General features: G+C 35.1%; 2 protein-coding genes across 3 annotated transcripts; one reads left to right on the top strand and one right to left on the bottom strand.

Annotated features, from left to right (window-relative positions):
• Positions 1-1464: 1464 nt before the first annotated feature.
• sumf1 (sulfatase modifying factor 1) lies at positions 1465-7895 on the top strand. 2 transcript variants are annotated; one of them, XM_058780036.1, is made up of 9 exons: positions 1465-1786; positions 2168-2341; positions 2421-2495; positions 4647-4729; positions 4888-5010; positions 5091-5205; positions 5310-5423; positions 5535-5594; positions 7711-7895. In XM_058780036.1, exons 1-9 carry the CDS (start codon positions 1532-1534, stop codon positions 7810-7812), a joined length of 1101 nt encoding a protein of 366 aa, XP_058636019.1. In that variant the 5' UTR covers positions 1465-1531; the 3' UTR covers positions 7813-7895. The 2 variants fall into 2 exon arrangements, with proteins under 2 accessions (XP_058636019.1, XP_058636020.1); XM_058780037.1 differs by lacking the exon at positions 7711-7895 and adding an exon at positions 6849-7102.
• Positions 7896-8045: 150 nt separating this feature from the next.
• On the bottom strand, positions 8046-11900 carry endou (endonuclease, polyU-specific). Its single transcript, XM_058780038.1, is given in 10 exon segments — positions 8046-8353; positions 8480-8622; positions 8750-8781; positions 8784-8819; positions 8903-9016; positions 9589-9788; positions 9872-10028; positions 11131-11256; positions 11539-11553; positions 11690-11900. Coding segments are annotated over 10 exon segments (996 nt in total). The 5' UTR covers positions 11748-11900; the 3' UTR covers positions 8046-8238.
• Between the last annotated feature and the right edge of the window lie 2190 nt (positions 11901-14090).

The following is a 14090-nucleotide window of genomic DNA, read 5'->3' as shown; positions in this document are numbered from 1 at the left end:
ATCCCAAAACCTTTGAATGTCACTAGTCAAATGCCAGAATCAAGTTTAGAAATATGTTGTTGTTTTACCTCTCTTACATATGATCTTAGAATAACTTTATTATGTGTCATATTTTTATACAGCAGATCCAACAAGGATATTTACATCACACTCTTTTCTCCTATGTAGTCTTGTTTTGGTGCATAAATCTTTTAGTTTGTAACAAGAATTCAATAGTGATTCATACTCAAAATTGAGGAAAACTTATATTAATCACATCCTCCATGACTAAATTTTGAGTGTGAATTATTATTGAATTCATATTTTAAAAACAAAATGTCACTGTCTCAAATAATATCAAACTTCCACACCAAAACACATTATAGCAACATCTAGATATCAAAAGATAGTCAAGGCCACAATCCAATCTTTATTCCACTTTATTTTTATAGAAAAGTGCCTCTATTTAAAGCCTAATTAATAATATATGTTTATGAAACTTTATGGCTTATAATGTAAAATAGATCATGCATTTGTATAAATGATCATCATTGTGTATCATCCAAGTACAGTGCAACACATGGTCAAAGAACAGATGACAGAGAATAACATCAGTGTAGGTTGCAAAATTCTTCTTAGGCCACTGATATGGTGGTGAATGTTATTTCATTCATTGCCAGAGGATGACCGTTTTAAAACATAAAAGGTAACAGAAGAGTATATCAATAAATAATTGAAATGGTTGTTGGTTCACATGTCTATATCTGCACTACTATTGGAAATCAGTGTAGACATAATCATCCAGGTGTTCTGGGATTCTTGGTTTCACTGTGCAAGGGGAACCTTACACCTTTACTTGTGATCATCTTAATTTATATTTGTTTGTACAAATGTTTAAATATTATATATGGGAAACATGAAAAAAAACCAATGACAATTTCAGCAACTTAGCAGTTAGTTTATAACCAAACAACACGGAGAATGTTGAACAGAGTAAGTTAAGACATGGATCATCACACGCTATACAAAAATGTCCACAGATACATTCATATAGGTTTATTTCATTTGTAGCAGACATAATGTATTCAACAAATGATAACAATTAATAAGACAGTTTTAAAGCTTTGCGAGCAACAAATGAACAGCACAATTAACGAACTGAAATCAATGTATACAACTGGTTTGCGGTGATTTATCCTAACATTACACAAAGACTGTCTGCAATCATTCAGTCAGGGACGACTGCACAAAACGTGCAAGGTTTGTGTGAACATAACACTGCAAACTAATCAAAACTGTTACGAAATGATGAACAAATGTAGTTTAGGAATAGGTTTATGCAACGCTGTAAATATATTTACCTTTTTAAAAATAGTCCATTAAACCTGCTGAGATACAAGGAGCGTAAACTGAAATTGTCAGTTCCACGCGCATGTCCCGGAAACTCATTAATATTCATGTATGCTCCGCCCACTGAAACTGAAAATCTCGGAAACCGAAAGTCTCGTAACACCGGACGTGCAGTTCACCATGAGCACAACTGCCACATGCTATGGCGTCAACACCGAGCAGTTCTGTAGTTTTATTTCTCTGCATTTTAGCAGTGCGTAGTAATATAGGCGACATCGTGCTCGAACAGCCGTCGTCGGAGTCACAGAGCACGGATTGTGGCTGTCAGGGACTGAAAAGGGTTGGTTCTGTTGATGTAAGTGATGAAAACAAACTGGAACATCACGATGATGCAAAGATATACTCCAAAACAGCAAACGAAAGTCCACACAAGACAGAACATGATATACCCAGTAAGGTAGGTTTGTTCAATTTATCTCTTATGTTTGCATCATGCACCCGACGAGTAAAGTGTTGTTTCATACTGTTGTGAAATACAAAAGGAGAATTTTATATATATATATATTAGATGGCTGTCAAGTTAGTATATTGTATTTAAATTAAGTTCTCTACATGTAAAACCATATGATAGCTTTTTGTGTGGAACACATACTTGAAGTTGAAAATATCGCTTGACAGCCATTCACTTTTATTATACGGACAACATAGACATTCTGCTATAAATAACTTTTCATGGAAGAAAGAAGGACATATAAGTTTGAAAATATATGATGATGAATGCATATTTTTATTTTTTGATAAATTATTGTTTTAAGACATCTGAATGTCGTGTGTGTAGCTGGTGCTGCTGCAGGGAGGTTGCTTTATGATGGGAACGGATGACCCAGGAATACCACAGGATGGAGAGGGGCCGCAGAGGAGCGTGAGGCTGGACCCTTTTCACATTGAAGTGCATGAAGTCACAAACCAGCAGTTCCAACACTTCACCAACCAGACAGGATACATCACAGAGGTAAATAACAACCGTTTACTGGGCCATAAGACAGATAATCAATATACATACTCACTCAATCAGCTACCTGTATCTACAGGCTGAGCGTTTTGGAGACTCCTTTGTTTTTGAGGGACTGCTGAGTGAGGAGGTGAAGAGCACTCTGTCACGTGCGGTGAGAAACATGTACACATACATTTGAATTCTTCTGTTAATAAAGCTATTAACTATATTGTTAGTTTAGTATTTGGAATAAAAATATTTACATTTCATATTTACATTTTGCAATAATGACCAACTTGCTGCTGGCTGTACATTTTCCTACATATTTGTACACTACACTACAATTTACTTCAGTGTTACATGATCCTTAAGAAATTGTTCTAATGCTTAACTGTTATTGGTGCTCATTTATTAATGGTTCCTATTATTATTCATGTTGAAAAATGTTTTTTCTGCGTAATATTTTTGTGGAAACCATATGTTTTTTTGTTTTGTTTTTAATGCATTCATGCTGAATAAAAGTATTAATTTCTTTTTTTTTTATCTTTCTTGTGTCACACATTTGAGTGGTAGCACATCAGTTTCCACAAAAATATCAAGTGTTTTCAACATTGCTAATTATAAGAAATGTTTCTTGAGTACTAAAACAGCATATGATGATAATTTCTGAAGGATCATGTGACATTGAAGACTGGCTGCTGAAAATCCAGCTTTGCCATTGTTGTGTTTCTATACCGGTTAAAAGACCCAAAAATCCATTATTCACATCTTCATCATCCATAGGTACCTCATAAATAGCAAATGCATATTTACCTCTTATCTGGATGGATGCTTTTAATGATTCCGGATGCTTCCCCGCCGGTGACCGTCCTGGCTCAGTCAAATTCGTACCTCTGGGAGCTCGTTTAGAATATATTCAGGTTCAGATAACGAGTTATTATTATTAATTAATCACTCAGAGACTTGTTTAAAAAGGTTAACGAATCACCAAAGCATTGGTTTCGTTTTATTAAAAAACAAATAACTCATAAGCAAATAACAATAAAATAACAGCGAATAGTCTTCACCACGAAGTGTCGGCCCTGACATATAGTCTAACAAGCATTTATATAGTTCTTACACCCCTTGTAACTGCCTCCTCCATCCCAGGCAGGAAACATGACCTTTATGTCAGAGTCTGTACAAAAGTAATGTCAAAAGTTCAGAAGGAAATATTACAACATCTCTAGATAGCAAGCATGTCTAGTTCTATTTTAAACTATAGGAAAAATTATGACACCTTTTTCAAACAACATATAGAACTATATACCTAAACCACAATATAACACCTCTAGCAGGTGTTAAGAGCATCTTATGCCACGGTTTAGCTAAAGGTTCCACCTTGCATGGAAATGCAAAGTGCATCCTCTTGCTTTTAACCGTCATGTTACAAAATAAGCACCGCAACCTATATAACCGTTAAACCTACAAGATTATAATCATCTATGGTTTCGACATAAGATATATTTATACATAGCTTTCAACACTCATATTTTTATAACAGGAGTTTTAGAGTTTCACTGTCTCTAAATCATTTGTTAACTTTTGCAGTTCATCTGAATAATCACATAATTCAATCATCTCTTATTAATTTCATTATTCTTTATTTGTCGTTTCCTGTTTTCTCATCAGTCTCAATATTGCCTTCATCTTGAAGATGATTTTCTGGTCCTCTCGCTCTCTCTTGGGCCCGTCTGCGACGTTCCTCCTTCTCCTGTTTCTTGACCTCCCTACTCCAGTCCCTTTGTAGTCCCTGAACTAAAAAATCATCAAAATCAACATTTATTTTATCTGACCTCTTCCTCACGTTTCTATTAGAGGATTGATCAGGGAATCGCATATCAGATGAATTAGGTAATAATTCTACACCATCACAGGAATAAATTACATTTTGAAATATATTAAAATAGAAAAAAAAATCCTTTAAACTGTAATATTTCACAAAATTAGAGTTTTGTACAGTAATTTTGATCAAATAAATTCACCTAAATGTTGAAAAAAAAATGTCCTGTCCATCCTGTCTGTCAATATTCACACATATTTGCGGGTAACACAGAATTGAAATGAATTCAAGAGGGGGCCAAGGAACAGAATGTCTTGGAAAGACTGGAAATGTTAAAAATTAACTACAAATATAGTGAAGTAATGAGCCTGTCTCTTTGTCCCTGCATGAACTCAGAACTTTGAGATATTAATCTCCAAATATAGCCAAAATAGACAGGACGTGCATATATAGCTAAATAAACTGCACTTCACTTTGTCAATGTATAATTATGGTCAGTAGGTGGCTGCAGCTCCTTGGTGGTCACCAGTGAAAGGTGCAGACTGGAGACACCCAGAAGGACCAGATTCAACCATAGAGCACAGGTAAATAAATACATACACAAAAAATGTAATACCACATGAGCAAGTACTGAATGATTGTAATGCGTCACTAATAATAATGTACAATCAGATGATATGTTTATAAGTCATACACCTGTTTAGAAGTCATAATATTAAACAATCTCTGTGTTTTTATCTAGGATGAATCACCCTGTGCTGCATGTATCATGGAGTGACGCACAGGCGTACTGTCACTGGGCTAAACGCAGACTTCCTACTGAAGCTGAGTGGGAGTTGGCCTGTAGAGGAGGACTGCAGGATAGGTGCGTGTGTGTCTGTGTTTTGTTCATTGTTTGCCATTTTAATGGCTTTTAACACATTCTTTCTCTGTCGCTCTTGTTAGGCTGTACCCATGGGGAAATAAACTAATGCCCAGAGGGCAACACTATGCTAACCTGTGGCAAGGAGATTTCCCTAACCACAACACAGCAGAGGACGGCTATGCTAACACATCACCGGTAACACAAAGTAGCCCTTTATCCTGATTTACATGTATACTGGGTTTTAAATTTAGACAGGCGCAATTACAGAACACTGACTGATTACTTGGTGTTTTGGGCAGGTGATGTCATTTCCTGCCAATGGCTTTGGGCTGTATGACATGGTGGGAAATGCATGGGAGTGGACGGCGGACTGGTGGAGCGTGCATCACTCTACAGAAGACAAGTACAACCCTGTAAGATTAATATGAGTGAACTGTTCACACATCCATAAATTAAAGGTCTTTCATTTATGCATATAAGGCTGTTCATGTGTTAAACCCTTACCCTTATGACTCCTTTCATAGAAAGGACCAGAAAACGGTACAGACCGAGTCAAGAAAGGAGGATCCTACATGTGCCACAAGGTAAAACATACACAAAGCCATCTAATGTATGACTGACATAAGTACATCAGGGTTATTGAGGGGTGGGATATTGTATGTTAGTTAACATTGTCAAAAGTAAAAACAATTCTATTTAGCAAAAAGGAGTCAGTTGATCAAAACTGACAGTAGAGACATGTTCCAAAATATTTCTATTTTAAATAAATGCTGCTCTTTTAATCTTTCTATTCATAAAGGAATCCTGAAAAAATGTATAATGGTTTACACAATTATTAAACCACAAAACTGCTTTCAACATTGATTGGAATGATTGATGTTTAGGCAGCAAATCAGCATAATATAATGATTTTTGAAGATCATGTGACACTGAAGACTGGAGTAATGGCTGCTGAAAATTCTGCTTTGCCATCAGAGGAAGAAATTGTATTTTTAAAATTATTAAAATAGAAAAAAGTTATTTGCAATACTTTTTTTATCAAATAAAAGCAGTAGCCCCTCACTGCAGAACAAAAGATCCAGGGGGCGGAGTTGGATCCACATCCAGGGGGTGGAGATTGGTAGGTTTAGGGGTGGAGATGGGTAGGTTTAGGGGTGGGGATGGGTGGGTTTATGGATCAGGGGGTGGAGACGGGTAGGTTTAGGTCTATGTAAGGTGGGAGGAGTTGGATCTAGATCCAACTCCACCCCCTGGACCTTGTGTTCTGCAGTGAGGACCATCTCAATAAAAGCAGCATTGGTGAACATAAGAGACTTCAAAAACCTATTTTGCCAACCCCAAAGTGTTGAACAGTAGTGTAAATCTAGTATGCACATATTATATACGCCTAATACATACCAGGCTTCCCGCGGGTCCTTAAGTCTTAAATTTACTTTATCAAATTTAAGGACATAAAAAGTCTTAAATTGTACAAGAAAGTCTTAATTATGATTTAAAGAGGTCTTAAATTTGGGTACAAACCAGAATCGCTATACAGCTTAATGTGACGATTAAACTTCAAAAGGCTATAAATAAATATGAGCGCGGCACGTTTCAAAGTCCAGTGCTGCGCTGCTTTGTGTTCTGCTGTTACCGGGGAAACCGTTCGAAAGCGCCTCCTGCTGGCAGAGAATGAATGTGCACGTTCAATAAGGCTGTTGTTGTGAATAGGGTATTCCTGCAATACCGGAGGCTGTAGTTTCAGAACTGGATTTCCAGGGCCCTATAGTTTTTTTTTTTATTTTTTTTATTTATTTATTTAATTTAATTTATTTATTTTTTTGTATGTATTATGTCAGGTTTTCCAGCCAGTCCTATCAAACCTTTATAATTAATCCAGAACGCGGCAGCAAGAAAAATAATGTAAGAGAGAATGAAGACCGTCATACCTCTCTCTATTCTAATTCTATTCTTTAAAAAAAAAAAAAAAACTTGTCCCTTTTAGACTTGCACTCTAGCTTTTCTAATCTTTTTTTGTATTCTATGTTTTCTTTTTATTTATTATACAATTAACAAAAGCAAAAAAGGCCTCTAACACCAGCTTGCTCTATTCTTTTTCTATTCTATGTTTTCTTTATTATTTATTAAAAAAAATCTCTTGCTACGTGGACTGCGTTAGGCTAAATGAGACTTGTTATAGCACTTGCATATCGTTGCTCTTTTGTTGATTTTGATTGCTTTCATTGTCCTCATTTATAAGTCGCTTTGGATAAAAGCGTCTGCTAAATGACTAAATATTAGTGGCTCATACTATTTTATAGCACTTGCTATTCAATTCTGTATATTATTTTTAAGGAATTATGTAGTTATTTAATTTTATACACTTAATTATTGTCCTAACCAACTCCTAAACTCCCTAAACATACCCGTTGGTAACCCTCTTGAAATATTTAACCTAATTTATTTCAATATATTCTGGTTTAAAATTCAGTTTTCTTGGAAAGAAGACATTGTCCTACCCTGCTCATATGGTATTAATTTTATTTGTGCAGGTCTTAAAAAAGGTCTTAAAAAGTCTTAAATTTGAGCTTAAAAATCCTGCAGCAAACCTGCATACACCACATATATATGCACCTAAGAGGAAAATACGACTTTCATCTGTAAGCTTTTATACAACTTGTTTGCATGCATGTTAACACATATTTTTCTCTCTCTCTGTAGTCTTACTGCTACAGATACAGGTGTGCAGCCCGTAGTCAAAATACTCCGGACAGTTCTGCCTCTAATCTGGGCTTCCGCTGTGCCGCTGATGCTGATCCATAACCTCAAACATCAGGTCTATCACTGTCATACACTTGAAATCTAGAAGGATTTTGTATTTTATGAAAATAAAGCCATTTGTAAGAGTTTGTTGTTTTTTGTCCTTTTATTTTTTTTGTATAATTACAGAATGTGATTCTATCCTTAATTATTGGAAAATAGTTCTAAATCAAATGTAAAAATGTGAAAAATACATATGTGACCTACAAGTTTGCTTAATAACAGACTAATAGATGTGTACATTTTGACAGTTGTAGCTAATGAGAGTGTGAAAGAATATTATGTATTAGTAAAAATACAGACGGGAAGGGTGTTTTTCTATTCTTGTGTTTTATTTGGTCCAACATCAACAACCAAGAAAAAATGAAGATTACATATGAGTTGTTTTGGTTGTGAGTCTGTTGATACTGATGTTCAGATGACAGGGAATCATGGTGTGGCAGGGTAAGCAGAGGCAATGTACTTCTTTCCATCCCCATAGCTGCTGTTGTCCCATGTATAGGTCTGAATGCCCAGAGTTTTTCCTCCCAGACTCACATAACACCTGAGAATACAGATAAACATGAGTATATAAATTTGATTTACTCATATAAACAATGAGATTCATTTGATGAATGGCCAGATGGAGGAATAAATATGCATATGCAGACAACAACACCCGACAACTTACTTCTGGCCAGGGCGGGTGATGTAGCAGAGACTGTAGATAGCCAGATCAAATTCAGGACTAGAGCCAATAAGGGCAGAACCAACCTCTTTGAAATAGCCATCCCATTCAAACTGCATTCCCAATACATCAGGATATGTGGTCCACTGAGAGAGAGGAGAAACTTGGCTTTTACTATATCAAAACGTGTAATACAAATAGACATCCAGACTTTTAAAATGCATGTTGTACTAGCACTGGTTTGTTTTGATTCGCATGCTCAGTAGTACTCACAGGGCCATTAAAACTGTGGCTGTAGTAATTCAGTTGTGGAAACCAGACACCTTTCCTTTCTTAATTTCCCCTGTTGACACAATACATCTCAGCCAAAGAGAGATAAAAAGCAGTTTGACAGCGAATCACACGTGGTCACACACACAGGCTGACCTGCAAAGATGTGCTCAAACCCGCTGGAGTCCAGTTTGCCACTGGATCGAGAGTAAAGACCAAACCACATCATCTTCAGATCCTGGATAAACGCGCTCTGTGATGAGTATATACCTGAAAACCAGAGGTTTAAATTCAAATATTTTGCATAATTTGCATTTTAATAACTTTGTGGTACAAATAATAGTACTCAGTAAACTCTGTTCTTCTAGTAAAGAGTTTAGAATATTAGTAAAATATTAATACTACATATAAAAAAATGTACACCACCGTTCAGAAGTTTGGGATTGGTACATTTTTCAAAAGAAGATTCTCATGCTCACCATGGCTACATTTATTTATCAAAAAACAGTAATATTGTGTAATATTATTACAATTCAAAAGCTCTTTCCTATTTTAATATATTTTAAAATATGATTTATTCCTGTGATGGCAAAGCTGATGTTTTAGCAGACATTTCTCCAGTCTTCAATGTCACATGATCTTTCAGAAATCATTCTAATATGCTAATTAAGTCCTGTTAAAAAAACAAAAAAAAAACATTATAAATGTCTTTACTGTCTCTTTTGAGCAAAGAATTGTATCCTTTCTAGATAAAACTTTTAATTTCTTTCAAAATTATACTGACCCCCAAACCTTTGAATGGTAATTCTTTAAATATTATTTAATAAATACTAATACTGTACCTTTAGAGTGGAGGAAATTGTAAAGCTCCTTGCCAACATCAGTGTTCATGGTCTGTTGGAGGAAAGTGTCCTGCTCCTGCACTTCCTGTGAGGGCACATCCTCCGCTTCCCCCGTCACCCTTCTATAGTTGTCTAATAGATTCAGCAGAGCTTTATATGTGGGCTTGGAGAGCAAAGTACTACTCACTTGCTTGAACAATCTAAGAGAGAAAGAGAGCCCTGGAATAATAACATGCATGTAAATACTGTATGTGGTTATCTGTGTGTGCAGTCTGTGTCTTACGGGCGAGATGAGTGGTCATTCCCGGAGCCGGTCTGAGATGAAGAGATCAGTGTCTGAGGATCAATAACCAGCTCTGAGGCTGTGGCCCTGTTATGGTCTAACTTGTACAGCGCCTCAGACAGAGACTTGATCTCAGCGTCAGAGACACGGGCTAATGCTTGGGATGGGAAAAGGATAAAGAAAGACTTAGCGCCTGAAGTGGAAAGAAAACCCTGACAAAGCCTGAGCAAATGAAAGAATGAAAGATGAGGAAAAACAGCAATTACTGCAATTAAGTTGACCAAGCAATTACTGCAATTATAGTTTCATAGTTGGAAATCTGTTGTCTTAGTAGTCAAGAAAACAATGCTAATTATCAGTCAAAAGTCTGCACATGTTCAGTGTTCATAACTGTAAATCTAACTAGATTCGAGTTTATTATTGTTTTTGTTTTTATACGTTTGTGTTACACAATCCTGAGTATAGTGCAGATTTGTGCTGTTGACAACTACAACCGTAACAGCAATTAACTGAACTTACATCGGATTTATCTTACCTGTAGACTGAAAATAATGTCAAATAATAATAAAAAGTAATGTTTTAGGAAAATAAATATATCCATGACAGTTCCTTTTGTCTGAATAGTATTTTTCATACAAATAACTAACATGAAACTGATAAATTACACAATAGGAAATATGGTGTTTAGCATTTTCTAATGAAAGTGTGTGAAACTATAGAAGTAGACACAGCTGAGTTTCATGCCACTTTTGGGATCCAAAATAAACAGGACTCCGGGTCAATGAGTAACTTTACACAGATAACCCCCTAATATTTAGAACTAAATCTTTCTCCTATTTTTATGCCTGTTATAAAACGCTGATTTGCCCCACGTGACTCGACAGACCTTGAGCATTGTACTGTATTTAAGAGACAAATAAAACCTGTGTTTGTCAAGAATTACTTTGAATGATTCATTATTCGTTTGTGCCTTTTGTCTAATTGAACACAGACAAGGAGTATTAAACTATATTCGTAAAACTACAAACTTCAGTCCAACTTGACTTGACAGAACAGCAAAATTAGTTTTACAGCTTTAATGTGCAAGACCAGAACACCTGCTAAACTTTTTTTTCTTTTTTTTTTTAAACCTATACACTCTCAGAAAAGGTACAAAGATTTACCAGTTTGCCTTTATACTGGTACCACCCCAATGACAGCTTTGTATCGTTCTTATGAGAGTGATTTTGTTTTCCAGAATCACGGATGTTGAAGCTCACCTCGACGACCACACTGCTTTTTATAGTCATCGCAGCAGTCCTCGTGCTGCTGGCATTGTGAATCGCAGTTGCAATCGTTCGAAGCATCACGGGGCTCTCCACATCTTCCTTTACAAGAAAGTGAGCCTTGAAGAAGGTGAGATATATTTCACATGCTGACTGCTAAAGCGTCGCTTAAATGCTTCATTCTGATTCATTTTATGTGAAAGAAAAGATCTACCACCCAGAAGCATGTCCGTAACCTATTATTTGCACTAGTAGAGCTCAATAGTATGAACTCACTAAAGAACAATTAGACATAAGGCACAGGATTTGATTAAGGAGATTTGGGTATAAATCATTAGGAGAAAAAATGAATAAAATAGGAAAAAGGCAGGGTTAAATTCAGTATCATAATTTCACACTTACAGAAGTCCAGAGAATCTGACAGGGAGAGAGAGGGAACACTATTTGCATTAGGATTCTATCTATGCAGTACAAGAACAAAAGGTAGCTTACATGAACATGTTCAGTTTAACTGAACGAACAATCAGGATAGAAATTGAAGGTATTAACTTACCACTGTAGCCCTGAGAGATCAGGGTGATGGTGAGAAAGAGGATGAGGGTGATCTTCATTATGGACTTTAGACGGTCTAGACGCACAGACTACAGATTAAGACTCAGTTCGGTTTTTATACCATCTCAGATCAATAAAGCTTAAGGAACTCCTCCCATGCATTCTGTTGTCTACTAATGTTTAATAATAAAGCACAAGGTGACGTTTTGCTGTGTTGCTATGAGTAAAAAGGCAGTTTTGGGAGTGGTGAAATGATTACAAAGAGGAAGTTTGTAATCACAAAATAAAATAAAGTAAAATGAATGAATCTCTATTCCTCTTTTTCAGTCAGCTGGTCCAAAATTTTTGAGAACAGTTCTCGTTCTCAGGCTCCAGAAATGGTAAACATCTGGTGAAAAAGATGAATATAGCATTTATATAGAATATCATCTTTAAAAAAAAAAAAGAACTGCTCTGAACAATGCCTGAAACTTTGTATTGCAAGCACTTCCCGTGTCTATTTGCCTCTTTATAATGAATCCCTTATTGTATTCCTCAATTGTAAGTCGCTTTGGATAAAAGCATTTGCTAAATGAATAAATGTAAATGTAAATGTATACAAATTTAATACAATCTTCCATGCGTCATGGCAATTTCATGGTCTGATCCATTTGCCAAGAACATGTTCTTGGCAAGAAAGTATTCCATAAAATGTGCAAACATTCTGAAAGACCAGGTGGTAGAATTCACACTGCAATCTCTATACTCTTGTCAAAGTTTTTTTTTTAATCTCCATGTTAGTGCTGAGCTGACACATTTTTACTCTTTTTGAATTGTAGAGTTGTTTTTCCCCATATTGTACAGCACTCTGAATCAATTCAAGTTGTTTTTAAATGTGACCCTGGACCACAAAACCAGTCATAAGGGTCAAATCATTGAAGTTGACATTTATACATCATTTGAAAGCTACATACATAAGCTTTCCATTGATGTATGGTTTATGATAGGACAATATTTGGCCGAAAATCTGGAATCTGAGGGTGCAAAAAAAAAAAAAAAAAAAATCTAAATATCGAGAAAAAGTTGTCCAAATTAATTATATCTTCATGGAACATGATCTTTACTTAATATCCTAATGATTTTTGGCGTAACAGAAAAATCAATCATTTTGACCCATACAATATATTGTTGGCTATTGCTACAAATATACCCCAGCGACTTAATATACCCCAGTTTTGTGCTCCAGGGTCACAAATGTGGTTTATAAATAAACATTGCTGTAGCTATTATTATGTATAGATTATCTCATTAGGACTGGGGCCTGTTTCATAAAACAAGTTTACCAAACACGCCAGGCTTATTTCAGTTAGTCTGACTTATTTTGAACCAAATAAACTGACAAGTCAGACTAACTGAAAGTCAGACTAACTTCACCAAGACTGCATTTATTTGATCCAAAAAGCAGTAATATTGTGAAATATTTTTACCATGTAAAACAACTGCTTTCTATTTGAATATATTTTAAAATGTAATTGATTGCTGATCAAAGCTGAATTTTCAGCATCATTACTCCAGTCTTCAATGTCACATGATTCTTCAGAAATCATTCTGATATGCTGATTTGCTGCTCAAGAAACCTTTTTTAATAATTATTATCAATATTTAAAACAATTGAGTAAATTTTTTTCAGGATTCTTTGATGAATAGAAGGATCCAAAGATCAGCATTTATCTGAAATAAAAAGCTTTTGTAACTTTATACTCTATACCAGTCAGCTTAGAGTCAGTATAATAATAATAATTATTATTATTATTTTGGAAAAGAAATTATAGAAATTAATACTTTTATTTAGCAAGGATGCTTTAAATTGAACAAAAGTAAAAGATTTCTATTTCAGATGATGTTCTTCTGAACTTTCTCAAAGAAACCTGAAAAAATTATACTCAGCTGTTTTCAACATCATAATAATAATGAATGTTTTTTTGAGCAGCAAATCAGAATATTAGAATGATTTCTGAAGGACCGTGTGACTGGAGTAATGATGCAAAAAATTTAACTTTGAAATCACAATAAATTACATTTTAAAATATTTAAAAATATTTCAAAATGTTACTGTTTTGTTGTACTTTGGATCAAATAAATGCAGGCAATCTTACTGTTCAAAAACTTTTGACTGGTAGTGTATGAGCAACTATTTTTCTCTTATTTCTAGCTTTTAATTGGCTTAGAAGTCAGACATACTGCTGGACAATAACCAATAATAATGAATTGTTTATATACTACAAACACTTTTTATGGCATAATAAGGCAGAATAGTCAATTAGCACTGCATATACTTCATATACATTATTTATTACCTGGAGATGACTTGAAAAACACAAATAAATGATATGTTGTCGCAATCGTATGTTTAATGTTTAGCG

This window comes from Onychostoma macrolepis, chromosome 06 (assembly GCF_012432095.1).
Source record: "Onychostoma macrolepis isolate SWU-2019 chromosome 06, ASM1243209v1, whole genome shotgun sequence".
NCBI lineage: Eukaryota > Metazoa > Chordata > Actinopteri > Cypriniformes > Cyprinidae > Onychostoma > Onychostoma macrolepis.
This window is presented reverse-complemented; position numbering and strand designations above follow the sequence as displayed.